At 43.2% G+C, this 23,688-nt stretch overlaps 1 protein-coding gene across 1 annotated transcript; it reads right to left on the bottom strand.

Annotated features, from left to right (window-relative positions):
- Nucleotides 1-1,595: 1,595 nt before the first annotated feature.
- On the bottom strand, nucleotides 1,596-2,993 carry LOC136470527 (uncharacterized). The gene is made up of 2 exons (XM_066468346.1): nucleotides 2,852-2,993; nucleotides 1,596-2,656 (listed from the first exon to the last, which is right to left on the bottom strand). The coding sequence occupies exons 1-2, from the start codon at nucleotides 2,991-2,993 to the stop codon at nucleotides 1,596-1,598; spliced, it is 1,203 nt and encodes a 400-aa protein (XP_066324443.1).
- Between the last annotated feature and the right edge of the window lie 20,695 nt (nucleotides 2,994-23,688).

Genomic DNA, 23,688 nt, shown 5'->3' with positions numbered 1-23,688 from the left:
GGTTGATCGGATCGATGCAGCCGTACAAACCAAAGTATAAGTCATGACAGTACTTACAGACAAGCCGGAGGTCAGCCGGACCGATGCAGCCCTGCTTGCTGAAGAACTCACCGAGATCTACTTTACTCCTACTCCTAAGGGTTGGCACGGAGCCGAAAAAAGTAAATTATATTTGATTGATTGGATGTCCCTAATACAATGGCCGGGGGTTAATATTTATACCCTAGGCTAATGAGGTACAAAACTTGCATCAAAAGAAATATCTAAACAAAAGGAAATATTAAGATACATGAATTCTGGCTTTCCCTTATGTAGAATCCTTGTTGTTGAAGCTTTCTTGATCGACGCGTCTTTGGTTCAATCGGCAAGAGTCCTGTGCAGACACACCTTGCAGAATATGTATACGAACATGATGCCGCCGGCCTTGTATACGCATATACATGATACGTGTTCTTGCTTTCCTTCACCGTTGATGTGCACTTGGACGTTACAGTCACGTATACGTATATCTCTTTATTTCTCCCTCTGACAAATATAAACTTTCATGCAAGATGGAATTGACAATCTCTCTTGGATTTGCTTGCCTTGCTTCCGCTCTATATTCCTTTCCTTATCTGGTCCTGCAAGTTGCTGAAGCAAATAACCACAGATTTTTCTTCCCCTTTTCATCTTGCTTTTCCCTTGTCTGGCCAAACCTAGGAAACTTTCTCCACAATAGCCTGGTAGTGTGTATGTATGCATGTGCTTGAGCATATCTTCATTGGCCTGCATCTTCATCACGTCGACAACCAGAATCAAGAAGCTTTCCTTGTATAGCGTAGCCAAATATTATTAAAATATCATGTTGCAACAGAATTTTCCTCCTCAGCACACTTCCATATCCATACACAAATAGGCTCTCTCACGCCCGAGCCAATGCTGCTGATGCCATGGCCTTTTCTAAATTTAGAACGAACAAGAACGCGCCTGGCCTTTCCAAGTCTGTTGAACACACGCGCAGGCACGTTTCTTCTTTCTCTTGACTTCTTCAAGTGTACGTATACACAAGCAACATGCAAATCAATGATAACTGTGTGCTTGGAGATATTTTCTCTAATGCATAGCTTGACTAATAATGAAATAATATGAATCCCGGCTGGCTTCTTTTCCTTAACATGCACGTACAGCTCTAATACGTACGGCAGCTCCATCGGCCCCTTTATTTTCGGCTGTCATTTTCCAATTGGACTTGTCACCCTTTATCTTTATTTTGATTGGTCCAAAGCCTTTCGAAATATATCCATATGCATTTGGACAGTTCCAACGAATAAAAATGCACATTTTGGCCAACTGTTATACCATTAGCCGATCCCTCCTTACCAGGCAAAGCTTACCAAATTTTGGTGTTAACACAGGCCTCCCTAGTTTGGAGTATGAATTTTTCATGCTTCGAACTATTTTGACAGCCCCGGCCCTGTCAAATTATAGACCTGGAGCGAAGTCACAGACGATGGGCCCCTTAATATAAGTCTAATAATATAATGATAATTTTAATAAGTGTAATGTATAAAAAAATTCTTATGAAACAACAAAAAAGTTATACATCTTATATTACCTTAAAAATTTCTTCTAACATTTGCTGCTGCGAAGTCATTGATGATGGCCTCAATATCAATTTCATCTAATAATTTTTTCTCGATGCATAAAGTTGCCAAACCATTTAATCTTTCTTGGGACATTACAGACCTCAAATAATTCTTCAATAATTTCAGCTTTGAAAATGTTCTTTCAGCTGAGGCCACAGTCACAGGCATAGTGAATAGGATCCGATAAGCAATAGAAATATTAGGATAACAATCCGCTTCTCTGACAAACTCAAAAATCTCCATAGCAGACATTGGCTTATCTGGCAGAGTAGACTGCATAACAGCTAACTCAGAAATCATGTCATTTACATCAACATCAGATGAACCATCTGAAGAGAAAGTTTTTGCAAATTTAATGCAATGGTCTTTTAGATCAGCACCATCCATCGCCTTCAAGGATGTTGAATTCATTAGAAATCCGAATTTTTCATTGAATGACTGTAGTTCTTTAAATCTGCTTTTCAATGAACTCATTGCCATATCAACCATAACCAAAAAATAAAAAGTTTCAAAATCCTTCTCAGCTTGCAAGATAGGTTCATTGCATTCAGTTTCATCAAATTGTTTCTTCCTAACAGAACGACGCTTTACTGAAAATGATGCCTCTACTCCCATTTCAAGTGCTATTTCTGTGGCAGCAACCACACTATCAGCAAACCCAGTATTTCTGTAGTTCTGAAAGTAATTCATCATACCTTCTATATGCTGTAGGGTAGAATCAACGCACATGGATGGTGATTGCAACTTCTTACTGACAATATTTACAGAGTATAAAATGTCATGCCAAATAACCATACCAAGTATGAACTCAAAGCTGCCAAGCACGTCATATAAATTTTTTGCATCACTTCTATCCTTTGGTTCAGTATCTCCATCCTCACTTAGCCACAACAAAGCTGACCTTAGTTGAGGAGCTTGATATCTAATTGCTCGGACACTTTTGATGCGACTCTCCCAACGAGTATTGCTTAATGATTTCACGGTCAAATCTGGAACATGTTCAAGCAAAACATTCCATCTTTTGGTAGAACCTGAAAATAATACATATATCCTATGCACAATTCCAAAGAATGAAATAGCTTTACTGCATGATTTAGCCATATCACAAAGAGTGAGATTAAGACTGTGGCATGCACATGGTATATACAAAGCCCTTCGATTTATTTCACGCAAACGACTTTGTACCCCCTTATGTTTTCCTTTCATATTAGAGCCATTGTCATAACCTTGACCTCTAATATCATCAACATTAAGGCCAAATGATTTGATGGAGTCAACTAATACATTGAAAAGCCCCTCACCAGATGTGTCATCCACCTTCAAGAAACCAAGAAAGTACTCCTCAATTTTTATTTTCTCATCAGACATATCAACACATCGAACCAACAAGCTCATTTGTTCTTGGTGACTCACATCTGGGGTACAATCAAGAATAACTGAGAAATATTTGGCCTCTTTAACAATCTTTATGATGGAGCTTGTAATTCTAGAAGACATAAGTGAAATCAACTCATTCTGAATTTTATGACCAAGATAATGATATTGTAGCTCTTTGTTTTGAATGCGTCTAAGGTGGTCTTGCATTACCAAGTCAAATTCAGCAACCATCTCACAACAAGCTAAGAAATTACCATTCACATCATTGTAAAGTTGCTCACTAGATCCTCTAAAAGCTAAACTGCGTTTACCAAGAAACTTTACAATGGCAATAATTCTTAGTAGAACTAGCCTTATGTGTTCTTTCTTCTTTGTGATTTGATGTTGCAACTCCTTGTCAATTGTTTCATGTTTGCTTAATCTAACTCTCAATTCATTCCAAGAGTTCATGTTGGTCATATGATCCACGCTAACTTCATGCTCTTTTAGCCTTTCACTAACATGGCTCCAATCTCTAAAGCCATCATGCCCCAATGAACTCTTGCGGTTACTAGAACCAAACAACTTACAACAAAAACAAAACACTTTGTCAACACTTTTTGAATAGACCAACCATTTCCTATCACGTACCTCGCCATTGCTCATTTTTCTAGAATAATGAGTGTATGCAAAACGTCTTGATCTGGCATCCATTGGAAACACAATATTTTCTTCTCTAATAGGCCCCTTCTCGACTAATATGTCCCTTGCTTTGTTATCAAGATTGTCCCAATTTACTGGATCATACATATCAATTGTAAAAACTGGTTCTTCATCAACACGAGTAGATTCCGTCGTTGGAGAATTAAATATGGGCTCATGGTCACTCACATTATTATCATCCGTGTCGATGCCAACATTATCTTCTATACGGCTTTGATCTTCTTGTTGCGTAGTTTGATCCTCCACAGCAACTATTACCCATTCATCTGAATTTCTTGTAGCGCTTGTATTGCTCTTAAAAAATTTATGAATAGATCCCTTTTGTGATTCTTTCAAGGCCTCTATCCTTCTCTTCTTTTTTCTTTTCTCACTTCCAGATGAATGTTTTTTGGGCAACATGACTTCACTGTATATTCAGACAAGTAGTAAGTAATTAAAAAAATATGCCATGCTAAATTCAACATGATTGCTACACCATATGGGATTTCTAAACCCGAAATCTAAAGAAGTATAAAGAATAAAGATTGGGGTGATTAACTGATTAAGGGGGCTTGGCCGCTCAAGGCAAGGGCTAGTTTCTTACCTCCGTATACGAAAACCAGCAGGACAGGAACAGAGTGCCGCCGGCCGCTCGCACTCGCCCGGAGTCGCGATTCGCGAAGATCGCCAAGACGCACCGCGCACGGGATCACTCGCTGCTCAGCCTCGCACAGTCGCACGGAAGTCGCTCACTCGGCACTCGCGCGGCGCAGGAACAGATCAACAGAGTAGCAGCCGGCGGCTGTGCGGTGGAAGGGCACGGGACGGGAGTACGAGTCGCAGACACGGAAGGCAAATAGGCAATCGTAGTATCGTACCCCTGGTTCTCCTGTTCGCCGGCTGTTCCTATGGGCCAAATACTACTACTACTTACCTATTTGGGGTTGGGCCCCCTGGCCTTGAGGGCCCAGTGCGGCAGCCCAGCTCGAACCCCCCTAGGGCCGGGCCTGTATTTTGATACGAATATACGATGGTCTTCTTTTTTTGAGCCGATAACATCTGATCGCGATCACTGGAAACTGTAACATGAACGCTTGGAAAAGTTACCGCCTTGGCAAGCCGCTGACACCGTACCAATTTTCTTCCTCTTCTGTGATCGCCAGATACTCTGTTGTTTGCTTTCTGCTGGACGTGGAAGTATAGAACTGAGGTGATAGAGGAAGCACGAGCCCTTTCCATCATCACGTAGCCATCAGGTAACTAGGACTGTGATGCACTTGGTCTCTCTGAGCAGATGGTTGATAATCACAGTCTGATGCCTATACAACTTTCATGCTTGTTGCTGTCGAAACCTCCTCTGTCGTCCTGTTCAATGCAGAAGCACAAAACCGAGCTGTAGATAACTAAGTCGACGTGCTGTGCAGAAAATCGGCTAATGAGTTCATTTATATGTTTATCAGCGTGCGTCATCCACAGTACGACGGTCTCCTTCTGATTTGACTTCCAAGGAGCTGATAAATTTGCTGGCAGCAATAATAACTTATTCCAAGTCTTGCCTACACTTGTGAACTTTAAAGTGTCTATCACATCATCTTGGGTGGTTGAGGAATGAAACGGATTAGAATTCGGTCATTCTCGCTTCTCCTGCTCAGAAAACTTGGGTTTTTGAAAGATTTTCAAATTAAAACATAGCTTTGCTCCTCAAACGATTCTCTTAGATCGCTCAACGTGTATAATTCCTCATCAAGGCATTGTTTTGTCTCTTTTCATCCTACTCCTAAAAAGCTTATGTGGAGTTCAGGTAGGAATAAAATATATAGCGTACTTACCTTGCATGTATTGTAAAGTTAAATCCTGGATCTAAGGAGAGAAGTGTCGTATTCTTAGATCAAGATGTGCATGTGTGTGAAATATTTGGTGGCTAACCTAACTCTATTATGCTTCTTGAAACATATTTCTCTCTCGTGGAATATTTTTGCGAGAACATGAGCTATCTTTATTCTCATCTTTTTCTTTTTCTTTTTTTCTCTTTTTTTTTTGCTTTGGACCTCTTTTTGTCCATTTCTTTTATTCATACTTTTGCATAACCCATGTCGTTTTTTTTGCAACAAACTTTTGAGAGAAATATTATAAAAACTTGGAGCATTTATTTTGATAAACCTAACAAACATATATTTTTATTTGCCTTCTCCCAGTGTAGGAGCAGAATATTTTGGGATGGATGAAAATCATGTTTTTGCGTACTTCCAGTGCAGGAGCAGCACATATATGTGGTGTGTACGTGATCTTAATCTTGGGAGCATGATAAATCTCTTAACAAGGGTCAACAAGACTTGACAAAACTCAACACAAAATAAGTAGCTTATGTGAAATGTTTTTAATGATAACAAATGGCCTTGGTAGGAAATTCAACATTATCGAGGAGACAATCTATTGATTTTGAATTTTGTAAGAAAATTTCACAAGTACTTTGTGAAAAGAAGCAAGGATCCTTTCATCGAACCATATCTCATTCATCAACTATTTAGATAGCATGTTTTCCTTATGATAAATTATTCACAAGTGACAGAAAAAGTAAGGAATAAAGAATATGCGAGCCAAGCATCTGCATGTACATACTTCACTCTGAGCCGACAAATATCCTCATGACTTCTTTTTTATTATTTTGAAATCGGCTGTCATAATCCGAGGCATTGACCGGTCGTAGCTCGACATCAGTGATGACTTCTATGTGAGTTTCTCTTGATATTTTATCCTTCTTCCCTTGCCTAGTTCACTTTGCAAAAAAAGTGAACCCGATGAATAGTACCACTTTCGTTTTATTTGGCAAATATTATCTAATTGTGGACCAACTAGGCTCAAAAGATTCATCTCGTGATTTCCAACTAAACTGTGTAATTAATTATTTTTTTTACCTACATTTAATACTCCATACAAGCGGCTAAAAATTAATGTGATGAAGAGAGAGTGAAAAAACTTAGAATTTGGATGACATGCGTTAGTAAACGGCCACAGGGTCTGACTCTGGTCAGAAATAGATGCAATTGGCCTCAGATGCTAAGGCAATCACATGTGGCTGGACTGAACCCTACCAGTCTCTGTGTATCTGCTGATGCAGCTTTTGTCCTAAGGAGAAGTATTCGTGCCCCAGCATGTCTACCAGCTGCTTCGCGTCGGCATTGTAGAAGATGAGGCTGAACTGGTTGAGCTCCAGCTACATGATCTCGAACACGGCCTACTTCTTCTCCACTTGCTACTGCTCCGTGGCAATGCAATCGAACTTCGTCACTGAGCTTCTTTGCATGTGTCTTCTTGGCCTCATTAAGCCAACTAGTACATCATGCGTGCCATCGCGCGCGTCGGGCAATTAAACAGGAAATCAAATGGTATAGGTAAGCATAGCAAGTACTGATAAATGCAGCGCAGTGGTACAAATTGTACTTATATTACATGGATGGATGTCATGAAGCCGGCAATCTTTTGAGTTGGAATGCTAGGGTAGTGTTACTGACATATTACAACAGCTCACGCCATATGTCCAGCGACAGGTTATAGCCTAGCATAGAGTCTGGTATAGTGCAGTTAGCAGCAGGTAGGATTCGTAGTTTTATAACATTAGATAGTGGGATCCTAGACTATACAAGAATGCTGACGACGAAGTTCAAAAGCGCCCAGATTGCATGCCGGTATAGTAACTTAGGCAGCCAAGTTTTAAACCGGCGTTGTAATTACCACTGTACATTGTGTTGAAGATGAGCTTGGCTGTAGGCGTTGTGACGGCCATGTACAAGACGATGCACCAAGGGGTTTGACAAGCTGTACAAAATATCAGATAGATTGAGGTGATAATAGCAGTGTTGAAGAAGGTGATTTTAAAAAAACTAAGGCAGTATGTATCTAAAATCCTGTATCATTTTTTCTGATTGCCTGATGATGATTTGCGTCCACCAGACTTGGCATGTGGTTTAGTATCCTGAGCTGTTGGCCTGCAAGCAGAGCATATTTATTATTGTTGAGAAGTTGCACAGAAGGATTATATGCTCATGTTGTAACTTATCACTTTAAACAGTTTTGCAAAAAACGTGAATCTCCGATTTATAGTTAGTGTTTAATACCTTTTTTCTAGGTTGTCTAGGTGGTCCTCTGGATGCTGTTCCTGTGTACCCCTATCATGTCCGGTGATCTGGATGTCTATGTTGAGTTCCTGAGAGGTCTCATGATCAGGTTTAGTGAAGGTTGCTTGATCCTATAGGGAAAGTACGTGATTGACAGAGGTCGCTGAGCATAGTTAACATGAAGTCTGTATTCACATTTGTTATGTGTGGGAATACATGTCTAGCATCAGTATGTGCGGTGTATAGTTTAGGGGGGGGGGGAGATATGATTTGTGGGTACAAAGAGGACAAACCTCCTCATGAGTAGATTGGTCCTCAAACAACTTCCTCTTTGTAGGTTTCTTTTCAATATGGGTCGACGACTTTGCCGGACTGGGAAATATAGCATGAGAAATTGCGAATCGACAAGTAATGTTTGATTAATTAATCAGTGGTAAGTGTGAGCTATAGTACTTTAAATATAGCAGGCATGTATAATATTCAAAGACAGTAGTGCACAACAGACCAATATAGAACAGTGGGCCAGTGATATAAGATCATCCGAAGCAATACTAACTGTGATGATGAAATAAACACAATTACACAATACTACTACTTTCATGTCACCAGAAGAAAAGGACGGCTGTATGTACAAGGATTTAAATTTATCAATGTGCATCGACCTGATGGTTTCATGTCGTGTTATCGATGATTCGCACGATGATCTTACACTACCAAGGTCAGTAGCTTACTAATGTCCCAGCAGTAAGAAAAATCTGTAGTAATCTAATTTTTAGTGACTTACTGAGTGTAATAGGAAGATAGCAAGAACAATTTGTTTTCATATATTCTGAGTGCACTAATTTTGACAGCATAGCATAAAATAGGTAACTCATGGGAAAAAAACAGCACACAGTTAGATATTTCTGACAATGAAAGTGGTAAAGTAATTAGTAATTGAGTTAGGAAATGGCAAGTCATGACCATTGTGATAGTAAGGCTGACACAAGAAAGAAGTCCAGATGTCTTGGTTGAATTTCACAAAACTTTTAAAGGTATGAACACTAATTCCCAGAGATACCATACGTGAAGCATCCTTCAGAAGGTCAAATCAAACCATCTTGTGGACTATATAAACCATCTATCATTCAAGCTATCTTGTGCAGCCATTGTTAAACAGTGGGCAAGATTAGAAACGGATCTAAAAGTGCAGCAAAGTATGAAAGGAGATACTTACATTCTAAACAGTAGCCATTGTTAAACAGCCATCGCGCGCGCCGGCAAGGTAGGAAAGGAGATACTTATATTCTAAAGACCACACGGGTCTTATAGAGTGTCGATGTTTTACCACCGATAGCCTGCCACGGGGGTACCCGAGGCAGTATGTTCGGGCTTCGGCGTATGCAGAACTCGATGGTGAACGCAAGAGACAGTCGATTTATCCTGGTTTGAGCCCTCGATCGTGGATCGAGTAATAACCCTACGTCCAGTCGGCGTTAGCCTTTGCGTTGGATTGATTGTGACATGTTGTGTTGTACAATTTTGTCCTTCTCTCAGGAGCCCTGCCCTCCTTTATATAGTCAGGAGGCCAGAGTACTAGTCGGTTTGCAATGAGATTTTCTAGTAGGATTACTTAATAGTTCTACTACTAAGATTACATGGGAAGAATCCTAGTTGGACTAGATTTTCTCTCTCCCTTGCAGGGTATCCTATGGGTCCCGCATCGACAAGCCCCCGAGCACTTCATGGTTGAGCTCTGAAAGTCTCACTTTGCTCCTTCAAGTCTTGTTGAGTAGGAACAAAATGTCATCCGAGTGCTTTCTGGAGTGAAACCTTGTAGCGCTTCTTGGGATCTTCGAGTGGTGAGTGCTTTTTGAAGAAAAAGTACATCCATCTGGTTGTAGCCCCCGAGCCTCTTGCTATTTGGAATAAGGAGCTGGAGGATCTTGTCTTGAAGTTGCTCTGATTGTTCGTTGAAGCTTTATCAAAAAGAACTCGAATATGGTTCGTTTCGGGTTCTTTTTGTCGTAATGTCTTGAAGTGGTCTGTGTTGAGGAAGTCTTTTGGTGACGTGCGCTTTTTCGAAGAAAAAGTGCACTCACTGAGTGTAGCCCCCGAGCCTCTTGCTATTTGGAACAAAAAGTTGGAGGGTCTTGAACCTTTATGTTGTTTGGAAATTTGTGTTCTGAAGTAGTCCCCGAGACTTGGATTATGTCATCATCCGAGTAGTTTTGTGACATCTTTCCGAAGCGGCCCTTTAGTCTTGGATTAAACCATCATCCGAGTAGTTTTGCGACATGCAGCCTCTGAGCTTATGTCCGGGTTCTTTTTGGGTGGGTGCTTGCAAAAGTTGGAGGGTCCAGATTCTTGTCTTCAAAAAATTCTAGGGCTATGTATCCCGCAGCCTCGTGCTTTCTCCGAGTTCTTCTCTTTAGAAAAGAAGTCGGATGAAGAGTCTTGATGTGTCGTCGTCGTTGTAGTCTTGAGTTTCTTGGTCCTTTGTCTTTGGTTCCGAGCCTTCGGGAGTAGTTGAAATGAAGGCCGAGCTCCCTAGCTTGGTGTTGATTAAGCTATGATGCTGGCCGAGCCCCTGAGCGTGTATCCGTGTTGTTTTGTTCAGGAAGAACTCGGATGCGAGGTCTTGGCGTATTCTTTGATAGTCTGCTGTTGTCAGATGTAGTTGTATGGTGGTGGTTGAGTGTAAATGCCTTTTGTTCACGGGTTGTACTGTGCTGGTATATTCTTCCAAATATGCCCGTCTTTGAGTACTGTTTCCTCTCGCCTGAGTCATCCATTATTGAGTCCTGTCTTTTCACTGTGTTCTTTGTTAGGCTTATTTTGTTGGTACTCCTAGTCCATGTGCGCCGCTCCTTTGGTCTATAAATACTATCCCGGAGTGCTTGTTTTCATCCATTGGATATTCTGTTGAAACCTTCGTGGTCATGAACATGGTAGTTTGTGAAGTAGAGCAGCCCCCGAGCATATTTTGTAGTTCCTGTGTGTCTTGTCGTAGCTAGAGGAAGTCTTGTGATAGGGATTAGAGGTAGGCTAATCCCGCGACAGCATTGTGCCAGGATGTACGTGGTGGTAGTTGGAGGAAGTTTTGTGATGTGGGCTTCGTTCCTTCATCCGGTAGTTCTGGGTTGATCCTCATTGCCTGTCTTGAGACTGTCCGGTGCAGATCAACACCATATCCAGCATCACATTAGTCTTGGGTAGACAGATGCCCGCTGGCCTTCTCTGCTCCATGTTGCCCTTCCGTGCTGCCGATTTCCACCTTGGATGCACTGCGTCCGTCCTTTGAAGAAAACAGTGTAGCTGATGGCGGTTTGTCCTTCTGAGTAGCAATTTGGGACACGTAGTCATTCCAGAGCCTAGCCGTGTCCGTGTTCCTCTTTGCTACTTTGCTTTTCGTGGTGCCGAGTTTGTTGGGTCTTGTAAGATTTGTAATCTTCTATTTTTGAAGTCGCTTGTAATGTAACGAACCTTGTCTTCTGAGTTGTCTTTTACTTTTCTGCTGTGATCTCTGTTGTCCATGAGATTACCGAGTTCTTTCTTAAATAACCGGGTTCCTTTGTTCCTTGTGAGGTAGCCCTTTCTTTCTTCTTGGTTTGACGAGTTGTTCTTGTAGCGATCCGATAACCCTGCCGTGGTGCTAGACGGATAAGTCTGAAATCTGCCCATTGGTTTGTACCGTTGTGTGGATTTGTGCCCTCTATTGTTTTAGCTACGTCGGTAAATGGACCGTTGCGTTCTCACACTGTGTTTTAACGGGCCTTGTGGGCCGTTTTTATCACTGAAAAATCTATTTAAAGACCTTTTATCTTCCTTTCCTTTGCTGCCCAGCTCTTGCCTTTAAACCCCAGCCTTCAGAAATCCACCGCCGTCATCGTCGCCGTCACCCGAGCACCACCATCCTAGCTTCCTCTTCCCTAGTGTCTTCTTTGCTTCTGCCAGTTCATGGGAAAGAAGAAAACCGCAAGCAAGTCTCAGGCGACCTTCGTGGATGAGGAGTCCTCCCTTTCTTTGATCGAAAACCAGGAGTTCATGGCCATGAGGGCTGCTCAGAAGGTTTGGCCGGCTCCAACAACAAACGAAGACCAGTTGTCTGAGCTCGTTAGCGACGGCTTGATCCAAAGCAAAGTCATCACTGAATGGAGAGTTTTGGGCGAGCATCGGGTTCCAGCTCTGGGTCCTGGTGAGATTGTCCTCTTCGTTTCCTTTGTCCGCGCCGGACTTTGCCTTCCTGCTTCCGCCTTCCTTCATCAGTTTCTTGGTTATTTCGGGGTTAGTCTGAACCATCTAACCCCCAATGCCGTTCTCCATCTTTCTATTTTCATTCATCTTTGTGAAGCTTTCCTTGGGATCCCTCCTTCTCTATCTCTTTTTCACTTTTTCTTTCATCTAAAACCTCAACCCCGCCGTGAAGAAACCAACATTCTTGGCGGTTGCGGGATTCAGTTTCGCCAGGGTCTCAAGATTAAGTTTTTTAACTATGACCTGGTTGATTATGTAAAAGATTGGCGTGCCGAGTGGTTTTATGTTGCCAATTTGATCCCTTCCCTCGTCGTCCACTCTGGATCTGGTCCTATGGTGAATGACCGATGGGACAAGAAGCTTGAGTCTCCTGCTAAGATTCAAGTGATCCAGCCACTCCTTGATAGGATCAGCATGCTAAAGCAGCAAGGTTTGACCGGCTTTAGAATTGTTTTGAGCTTTCTTCGTCACCGGGTTCAGCCTTTGAAAGAGCGGGAGCATCTTGGCTTTGAGTATTCTAGGGCCGAGGATCCTTCATGCATGGTCCCAGCTCTTGAGCTGACCGGTGAGGAGGTACTCGAGCATCTCTAGAAGATGCTGAAAGGAGTGAGCATCATTCCTCCTGCTGTCTCTGAGTTCTCAGCCAACAACCCGCCCCCAGCTATGAGTTGTCTATCTTTTTATTTGAGTACTTTATGTACTCTTGCTGCATCCGTTCTTGCTTAGCTTTTCTTTGTCTCGGTGTTTTATCCTTTTTCGCAGGGGCTTGGACGGAACTTTGTCGATCCGATCCCCCTTGATGTTCTCCCTGCCGTGGCGGAGACTGGGGATCATCTAGCTGGAACTTCTGCAATTAGTAAGTCCCAAACTTCTACAGCCCTTCCTGGGGTTTCTTCCGGATTTGTTGATGTATATGAAGAATATGTTCCTCGTCTAGTCCCTCGCAGTCCTCGTAGTTTCCCGAAGAGGGGGCGAGCAGATGGGTCTTCATCTGGCATGCTCTTAGGTGAGCACATTTAATACTCTTTGTTCCTTTATTTTTCTGTTTCTCTCTTGAACCGAGTACTTTTTTATCCTCTTTTCAGCAGGTGCTCTGGTTTCCTTGGCTAAGGAAGAAGAGGATGATGAAGTACCCCTCATCATGCGGCGATGAGTTGTTTTTCATATTCCTGTTGCGTTGAATTTCTCTTCTTTGCCTTGACCTTTAGTCTTGAACTTTTTGAAGTAATCGGAGGTCAGGTGTGAGTTCTTCTGAGGCTCCCATGCCGACTTCTTCTGGAGCTCCAGTGTCGAGTTCTTTGGTAGCCTCTGTCCCGAGCTCTACCACTCCTCCAATGCGGAGTTCTTCCACGGCTCCAGCCCCGGCTTCTTCAGCGGCTCCGTTGTCGGCTATCCCGCTCCCGTCGCTGGGTGGCGGGGACGTTTTCGCCATCGTGGTTCCCCCTGCGAGGCCATCTTTTGGCTTCGCGAAGAAGAAAGTGGTCGGGTGAGTAAATTCTGGCTTTTATCTTTTTGGTTTCTATCTTCCTTCTTCTGGTTCTTATCAGCGCTCCCTTTTATCACTTTTTAGTATTTTGTCTTCTCTCGTTTCTTCATCGACTTCTTCTCCGCCTCCCGCCGTGCCAATGAGTTCTGAGCCTCAGGACTCACAACATTTTGTTGATGAAGTTGTTGTGGGGGCTTCGGAGCTTCCTGGCGAAGTTGTGGATTTAGCCGCTCCGAAGGTGACTGTGGCCGTCGTGCCGGGTCCTTCTGAGGGTTTGGCTCTGGCTTCCCTGGAGGTTGCTTTGGTCGCTCCATCTTTGCCCCAGCCGACCTCTCCTTCCCCTTCTCTTGCTTCCGGCGGTCCCTCTTTTTCCGGTGACGTGGTGCAACAGTTCGATGCCACCCATCGGTTATCGGAGCTGACCATAGCCTGGGGGAGCTTGTCGACCCTCGCGTCTTCTTTTGGTGAAAAGCTCCAGGTAGGTTTTACTGCCACTCCTTTTTTGCGTGCTTATTTTTCTTCTGTCCTTACGCCTTGTTTCTCTTTGCCCCTTTTTGCTCAGTCTTTCTCTCGTGATCATTCTGGCTTCTTTTTCTCATCTGAGAATGAGAGAAAGTTGTCTTCTGAGGTGGACGCTCTGAAAGCCGATCTCGACCTTCTCCGGGCTGAGTTGGAGACAGAGCGTCAAATGTACCAAAAGGAGGAGAAGACCCTTCGTGCCCGGGTCATGGAGACGGAGAAGCAGAGGGACGCCGCGGTGGAGTCTGCGAAGAATGAATGCAAAGGTGCTGCGGGTTCTGCCTGTTTCTTCTTGTATTTTTGACTTCTTTTTTCGCTGACTTGTTCTTGGGTGTCTTGTCTAGTTCTCCGAGTTGAGAAGCAGAAGCTCTCAGAGAGTATCGATGAAATGAAGGCTCTCGTCCGCTCTAGTCATAATAAGGCTGAGGAGGTAATTACTCATGCTAAGGAAGAACTCGCACTTGCTAAGCTGATTAGGCGTGGAGCTGACAGAGATCTTGTGCAGGCCCAAAAAACTATTGAAAGCTTGTCCGGGAAGCTGGCGACGGCTACTAAAAATTGGAACGTTTTATGGAAATCTTTTCGTTCAGTAGCCGATGTTCTCCGGACTCCAGCGGATGACGGGCAATCTTGGGCGCAGTTCATTCCCCGGATTCCGACTCATTTCTAAGAGTTTGCGAAGAAGTGTGCTCAAGTATGTACCAAGAATGTGCTGGCCCAGGTCCGGGTCCTTGCTCCAGAGGCGCCTCTGTCCAAGATAGCAGAGGAAGCTAAAAGCCAAGAATACCTTGACGCCATTGAGAGGATGGAGCCTGAGGTCGAAGGTTTAGCCAGTAGGGTTGTAGACAGTCTAAATATTGACATTTCTCTTTCTGATGACAATGCATGATCCGATTGAGCATCCCCTTGTAATATTACACTCCTCTTTAAATGAAGATTCTTTATTTTTGTTGATGTATTCTTTGCCTAGGTGCGGTCGAAGTTACTTGATTTGCTAAGTACTTTGTCCTGTTTTCGTCTCTGCACCGTGAAACAACTCTGTGCGTTTCCTGATGAGACCCCTCGATTTGTCGAGCGAATGCTTTTAGAGTGGCGCTTGTGCTTTTCTGAGGGAAAAGTATTCCTATCTGGATGTAGCCCCCGAGCCTCTTGCTTTTCGGAATGAAGAGCTGGAGGGTCTTTTTGAAGTGCAATTTTGGTCGACTAGTTTTAGCTTTTAGCTACCCTCATCGGTGTGCTCAAGCGTTTTTTAGCTATTTTGCTCTTTGTTTTGGGTGTTAGCTTTTAGCTACCCTCATCGGCAGGCTCAAGCGTCTTTTTAGCTATTTTGCTCTCGGCCGGGATGCTCAGGCATGTTTTCAGCCATTTTGCTTTTTGTTTCGGGTGTTAGCTTTTAGCTACCCTCATTGGCGGGCTCAAGTGTTTTTTCAGCTTTTTTTGCTCTCGGCCAGGACGCTCAGGCATGTTTTCAGCCATTTTGCTTTTTGTTTCGGGTGTTAGCTTTTAGCTACCCTCATCGGCGGGCTCTAGCGTCTTTTCAGCTATTTTGCTCTCGGCCGGGATGCTCAGGCATGTTTTCAGCCATTTTGCTTTTTGTTTCGGGTGTTAGCTTTTAGCTACCCTCATCGGCGGGCTCAAGCGTCTTTTCAGCTATTTTGCTCTCAGCCGGGATGCTTAGGCATATTTTTAGCCATTTTGCTTTTTATTTCGGGTGTTAGGTTTTAGCTACCCTCATCGGTGGGCTCAAGCGTCTTTTCAGCTATTTTGCTCTCGGCCGGGATGCTCCGGCTTGTTTTCAGCCATTTTGCTTTTTGTTTCGGGTGTTAGCTTTTAGCTACCCTCATCGGCGGGCTCAAGCGTCTTTTCAGCTATTTTGCTCTCGACCGGGATGCTCAGGCATGTTTTCAGCCATTTTGCTTTTTGTTTCGGGTGTTAGCTTTTAGCTACCCTCATCGGCGGGCTCAAGCGTCTTTTCAGCTATTTTGCTCTCGGCCGGGATGCTCAGGCATGTTTTCATCCATTTTGCTTTTCTTTTCGTGAAAACAACTCGTTGGAAGTCATGACAAGACATGCTGTGGATGAATATCATCTTTATTGATCATGAATATAAACTAATACATATGTTGTTGAAGAATATTGTCCTTCGTCGATTGTGAACATTGGTCCCTTGTGGCTTGCATATCTGTTTTTTCTTGAGTTGTTTTTACGCGTAGAATCTTCTTAGCTGGCTGATGTGCCATGTATTGCTGACTTCTTTTCCATCTTGGGTTATTAACTTGTATGTGCCTGGTCCAGTGACTTTTGTGACAATGAACGGACCTTCCCATGGACTGATTAGCTTATGTCGTCCGTTAGTCTTTTGTATCCTTCTTAGCACTAAGTCTCCGACTTGTAGCGATCGAGGATGGGTACTCTTGTTGTAGTACCGTCTTAAACCTTGTAGGTATCTAGCAGATTGGAGGGTAGCGTTTACTCTGACTTCTTCTGAGCCGTCGAGTTCTAATCTTCTTGTGTGTTCTGCTTCTCCTTCATCGTATTGTTCTATCTTTGGTGATGTCCAGATCAAGTCAGTGGGCAGTACGGCCTCTGACCCGTAAACTAGGAAGAAAGGTGAGTAGCCTGTTGCTCTGCTTATTTGAGTTCGTAGCCCCCATACTACTTTTGGTAATTCTTCAATCTATTTGGACCCATAGTCCACTAGTTCTTCATATAACCTTGGTTTTAATCCGGCTAGTATGAGTCCATTAGCCCTTTCTACTTGTCCGTTGGCTTCTGGGTGTGCAACAGATGCATAGTCTATACTGAAACCACAGTCTTGTGCCCAGCTCTTGAATTCTGTAGCTGTGAAGGGGGAGCCTAGATCTATGATGATTCGATTGGGCATGCCGAAGCGGTGCATAATGTCTTGGATGAACTCGACTGCTTTGGTTGCGCTGTATTTCGTGAGTGGTTTGTATTCAATCCACTTGGTGAACTTGTCGATTGCTATAAAGATGTACTCGAAGCCGCCTTTTGCTTTCTTCAGGGGTCCTACTTGATCCAGCCCCCAGCAGGAAAAAGGCCAAGCGGGTGGGATGCAGATAAGATTGTGAGCTGGCACATGGGCTTGTCTTGCAAACATTTGGCATCCTTTGCATTTTCTAACAAGTTCTTCTGTGTCTTTTAAAGTGGTTGGCCAGTAGAATCTGGTGCGAAATGCTTTGCCAACTAGTGTTCTTGAAGCGGCATGATTTCCACAGCAACCTGAGTGTATTTCGTCTAGGATCCCTTTTCCTTCTTCAAATGAGACACATCTTAGGAGTACTCCTGATGATGCTGCTCTTCTATAAAGTCTATCTCCTACTAGAACGTAGTTTTTGCTTCTGCGAACAACTTGGGTGGCTTCTGCTTTATCTGCTGGCAATTTATTTTCTTTGATGTAGTCGATGAAAACTTGGCTCCATGAAGTGTTGATTACCAAGATCTGAACGCCTTTAGCCTAAATTTCATGGGTTGTTTCACTGGGTTGTTTGATAGAGGGAACTGATAGCTCTTCTATGAATACGCCGGGTGGAACATTCGCTCTATCTGATCCGAGCTTGGTGAGGACGTCTGCTGCAATGTTGGAATCGCGCAGGACATGTAGAATTTCTAATCCTTGAAAATATTTTTCGAGTTTCCATATTTCAGCACAGTAAGCACTCATGTTTTCTTTGGTGCAATCCCAATCTTTGTTGACTTGGTTGATGACTACTGCTGAATCACCGTATACGAGTAATCTCTTTATTCTGAGAGTAATTGCCACTCATAACCCATGGATGAGGGCTTCATATTCTGCTTCGTTATTTGTAGCTTGCCATAATATCTGAAGGACGTACTTGAGTTGTTTTCCTTCTGGAGAAATTAGGAGAACGCCTGCACCGGCCCCGCCTAGTTTGAGTGATCCGTCAAAGTACATATTCCAGTGGTCAAGGATTGTATCTGATAAAGGCTGTTGAATCTCTGTCCACTCGGCCACAAAATCGGCGAGGGCTTGAGATTTGATTGCTTTCCATGGGGTGAAATCGATGTTAAGAGCTCTGATTTCAACTGCCCACTTGGATATGCGCCCCGTGGCATCTTTATTGTGTAGGATGTCTCCGAGTGGAAAATCTATCACCACGGTAATCTTGTGGCTTTCGAAATAGTGTCGTAGCCGTTGCTTTATAGGCTTGGAGCTTTCATTAACATCAATTCTGTGCTTAGCCAACTCCCTTGGGACTCCTAGCATGTCGGCCGGCTTCCAAGCGAAGATATCTTTGTTGTCCCGAAGAAAGTTGGTGAGCGCGAGTTCCTATTTTGCCGAGAGGTGAGCACTGATGGTTGCTGTCTTGGAGGTATCGCCTGTGCCTAAGTCGATTTGCTTGATGTCGGCTTCTTTTGGTGGTGCGATGATGCTGGGCTTTTTAGCCGGTATTTCTAATTCTTCTTGGCTTGTCTCTACAGCGATTGCGGCTATTTCTTTTCTTCCATTGTCGGCCTGTGCTTTAGCTGCAATTTGGATCGCCTGAACGTCGCAGTCAAAAGCACACTTCAAATCGCTTCGAAGAGAAAGGATACCGTTGGGTCCTGGCATCTTCAGTAGTAAGTATGGATAATGTGGTATTGCCATGAATTTGGCCAGTGCTGGGCGTCCGAGGATTGCATGATATGATGAATCGAAGTCAGCGACCTCAAATTTGATAAATTTTGTTCGGTAGTTTGAAGGAGTTCCAAAAGTAACGGGTAAAGTAATTTGTCTGAGTGGCATGGCTGCTTTGCCGGGTACTATTCCGTAAAAAGGTGTGCTTGTTGGCGTGATCAACCCGGCGAGTTGTAGTCCCATCTTCCTTAGAGTTTCTGAAAAGATGATGTTGAGTCCAGCTCCCCCATCGATTAGTACTTTGGTGACGGTCATACCAGCAATAGTTGGATCTAGAACCAGTGGATAATGGCCTGCGTTTCCCACGCTAGTCCATTGGTCTTCTCTGGTAAATTGGATAGGATACTGTGACCAATTGAGATATCTTGGTGTAGCCGGTTCTGCTGTCATAATGGTCCGTAGTGCTAGTTTTTCTTGATGTTTGCTTCTGCAATCCGGAGCCCCTAAGAAGATCACTGCTACCATTCCCCTAGGTTTTTGGAATCCTTTGTCCTCGTGGTTGTCTTCATCCCTTTTCTGATTGTCCTCTTTGGTGTTTTCCTTACTATCTTTTCTTGTGTATCGATCGTTGAAAGTGTAGCAATTTCCGATGGTGTACCTCCCATTAGGGTGCAATGGGCAACGTATGTTTTCAATGTCATCATATCTTCTAGGTCTGGAAAACTTCTTTGATTTGTCGGCCATTGCCACAGTATTGTCTGGTCTATGTTTTCTTTCTTCATGTCTGCTATTTCGGTGATTTTGCTTGTCCGAGTTGTCCTGGTTGCTTCTGTCCGGGAACCTCTCTCATGTTTTTTTCCTCTGCAGTAATCATCTTTTCTACTGTTCGTCTGAATTCTTCATTGTTTCTCGGATTTTCTTCGTAGAAGTCTTGAAATTGCCATCTAGCCATGATTCCATGAGAGAAAGCTTCAATTACTTCTCGTTCGGTTATGTCATGCACTTGAGCTCGTAGTTCACCGAATCATCGATAGTAATTTCTGAGACTTTCGCCTCCCTTTTGCTTGAGTCCTTTTAGTTCTACATGAGTGATTGGGTGTGTAATGATTCCTGCGAAATTCTCACAAAAAGCTCTTTGCAAATCCTCCCAATTTTTGATAGATCCTGGATTCAGTTTGTCGAACCATTGGAGGGGCATAGCTTCTAGTGCCATGGGAAAGAACAGGGTTTTGATATCGTTGTCTCCTCTGGCTAGTTCAATTGATTGTGAATATATTATGAGCCATTGCCTTGGTTTAGTTTTGCCATCATACTTGGAGTGGTTAGACGGTTTGAATTTGTGAGGTAATTGTACCAATGCAAGCCTGTTCGCGAGGCAGGGGAATCTGTCGTGTGTCCTGGTTTCTTTGAATTCGGATTCGGCACCTTCTTTTGGCCAACTGTCGTTTTAATGGGAATAATCTTGCGAGGTTGTCTGGGTAGGCACCCTACTCCTGGTCTTCCTTGGTTGTTCAAATCGGTGGCCTTGGTTATGTTCCTTCCTACTTCCTCCGTCGTGGCTTCCACCCGGCCCAAGTCTTTCGAAAGCGGATTTCCTTTGATTTTGATCTTCTTGCCTGTGGGTTGTTGATCTGGCGGGTAGTCTTGATCGAGCTCTCTCTTCATGCGTTTTTGGGATCGTCGATCGGAGCAAGTCCTGGAGCTGTTCATACTTCTCACCGGGATGTGAAGTTGTCCCGAGTTCTTCTAATGCTTCTCGAATCTTATCGTAAGGCGTATTTGCCGTGCGTCTTCCTTCGACTTCTCGTTGCAATTTTCTTTTGTCGTACTCAGCCAACTCTGACTCATATCTGATCCAAGCTTCCCTGCGCTGCCTAGCACGGTGTTGGCGCCCTTGCTTCAACTTGTTTTTTCTTTCTCTAGCTTGTTTCTGACTCTCAGTTTCTCCATCGTAGCCCTGGGCAAAGGGTGATATGTTGGATTCTGATTCATCTGATGACCTGACATCGGGTGCTTCTGGGAGATTTAATGGTGACCGAGGACGTCGAACCATGAGCACTTCTCGTGTGTGAGCCGTTCCGTTATTGGCGTTAGTTTTCATGCTGTCGGAGTCGCTGATAACTTTAGTAGATGCCTCAATGTCGTAGATCGAGTCTCCTTGGTAAGGTAGAATAGCTGTTGTTGTTGTGCCGACTAGTTGGGTTCCACTATCTTCAGGAACGGAACCTGGCCAGTGGATGATACAGTCTTGCGATGTTATCATTAGCACGAGACCCTCCTGGGCTCCTGTCAGTGGTATCCCGAACATTGGATTAAAGGATTTTTCAAACTGTCCCTGATAGGATTTTGCCATGTTGTCGAGCCCAAATGGAAAAGAACTCGACTTCTTGAAAGAACTCTGAAGGTAATCCGAGTTGTTTTGGGTTGTGCTCTGGAATCTTGCCAAAAAAGAACTCGGTTTCTTGAAAGCACTCGGATAAAACTTCGCCTTGGAACTTGAATTCGAATCGGATATGCGTGGCCGTGAAATCTGATTTGAATCGGATACTATGAGCTGCGCAAATCTTCTGGTGAGCTGATCCGTCGTAGTTGCTGAAATAGGAAATTCTTTATGATGATCTGGATCTTTGAGGAGATGGCCCTGAAGCTTGCCGTAGTTGTCTGCCTCGCAGATCCATGAGCCGAAGATGAAAGTTGATCCCGTCGGGAAGATTATGTTGTCGAGGTCCATCGAGCTCTCGGATGCAAAGTCGCCGAAAGCTCTTACCTGGCGCGCCAGCTGTCGATGTTTTACCACCGATAGCCTGCCACGGGGGTACCCGATGCAGTATGTTTGGGCTTCGGCGTATGTAGAACTCGATGGTGAACGCAAGAGACAGTTGATTTATCCTGGTTTGGGCCCTCGATCATGGATCGAGTAATAACCCTACGTCCAGTCGGCGTTAGCCTTTGCGTTGGATTGATTGTGATATGTTGTGTTGTACAATTTTGTCCTTCTCTCATGAGCCCTGCCCTCCTTTATATAGTCAGGAGGCCAGAGTCCTAGTCGGTTTGCAATGAGATTTTCTAGTAGGATTACTTAATAGTTCTACTACTAAGATTACATGGGAAGAATCCTAGTTGGACTAGATTTTCTCTCTCCCTTGTGGGGTATCCTGTGGGTCCCGCATCGACACAGAGAAACGTTAAATTTGCCGGTGCCTAATCGTGTTGGGAAAACCATAGCACTTCAAAAATTTCGTGCAGCGATATTAATTCTCGTAGAAATTTTACTCACACATATGCATGTCATAGGAACTTTAATGATTTCAGCATATATATATATATTAGTGTTAGCCACCTTGTGAGCTGATAATAGATAAAAAAATTGAAGCTCCACAGCTTGATAACCTGATGGTAATTGACTCAGCGAGTAAATTGCAATCCAAAGCTATGATATTCACAAAATATATCACGGCATTGCGCCGAAATGTCAAGCGACATGATGAGCATTAATTGTGACCAATTTTAGCCTCCTTACAACAATAGAAGCTAAGCAAACAAAACAGCTACCAGCACCAACAAAATCCAAACACATAACACCATTAACAAGGCAATCACTTGACACCTCTCAAAAAAAGCTGTCAACTTGATTGGAAGAGAAAATGGACTTGTCCCTAATTTCAAAAGGTAGAGAAAACTACTAGAGCTCTTCTTTTCATGTTCTTTTTAAAGTTCAAAGTGATCCATAGAGGCTTACTTGCACCCAATCAAAGAATTCATTTGGAGTTTCTTTAAATGGCAAACTTGTTGCTAAAAATCGCAGTGGAAGACTCTTCAATATGAACACCTGGGGAAGAAAAGAAAACGATCAGTTTACTCCAGTAGTCCAGTCACCCAGCCAATGTAGACACACACCACAAGATTTCTTTGATCCAATCAGAGACATTCCACTTAAGCAGCACATGCATCATTATAAAATAAAAAGCACAGCCATAACCAATAAGCTAAGTATCGAATGGAAAATACAGACCTAACGACATAAAAAATAAAACGTAAAATGAAATGGAAAACTAAATAAGCTTAGCATGGAAGTCAGAATGACTCACCCCGGCATATGAAACAAATTTAGGGATTTTAGTCACATTTTTTTGGCCCTCATAGTATACACCTGTAGCAATGAAGATCAATTTCGAGACTTGTGAAACCAAGCTTAAATTAGGTAATTGGAATATAAAACTCTCAAACTTGTAAGATCTGTCTTGTATGAAGGCTTGTGGCATAGTAGTCAAAATTCACATAAAAGAAAGCACCACAGATACCTCAGTTTAATCTCTTGTATTACTCTGTAGTCTGCAGTACTAAAGAAATATAGATAACAAAACTATTTCGAGCATGTACCGCCTCCGGGTAGTTGACTGAAGAATCAACAGCAACAGCAGCACCAAGGCTGGGCCCGACTAACACCATAGGGCTTTTGATGTATGATTTCTAGAAATACACATACAAGATAAGTTGTAAGGGTCACATCGCTGTAACTAAGAAAATAACAGATCAATGTAAACATTAGATAGTAGCGTCGGTTCACGACAACTCGACAAGAACTGGTTGGTCTTAATTGGCTGAACTATTAGGCATAGGGAGGAGCGGTGGGTGTGGTGTTCATACTCTGTGGTATGTTGCCTTTTAATGAAAAATGATAAGCAACTCTCCTAGGTGTTCGAGAAAAAAATACAAAAGTGGAAAATAAACTGAAAACTATTGTAGCAACTCAGGAGGAAGTTGTGTATTTTATAACATGCCTGGCAAGGTCGGTGGTTCATTTATTCTCATGCTAATTAAGTTGTTACTCTCATGCTAAGCAAGCTGTTGAAATCAGGTACTATAATACTCTAATGTTATAAGCAAGTTATTCAAATCAGGTACTATCAGTACTTGAGTAGCATTCTAGCGTTTGCCATATTATAATGCTCTAATGCTATAAGCAAGTTGTTCAAATCAGGTACTATCAACACTTGAGTAGCATCCTAGCGTTTGCCATATTAGAATCAGGAAATTAGGTCATCACAA

This window comes from Miscanthus floridulus, chromosome 8, assembly GCF_019320115.1.
Source record: "Miscanthus floridulus cultivar M001 chromosome 8, ASM1932011v1, whole genome shotgun sequence".
NCBI classification, from domain to species: domain Eukaryota; kingdom Viridiplantae; phylum Streptophyta; class Magnoliopsida; order Poales; family Poaceae; genus Miscanthus; species Miscanthus floridulus.
The sequence above is the reverse complement of the archived record's forward strand: the minus strand, read 5'-3'. Positions and strand labels throughout refer to the sequence as shown.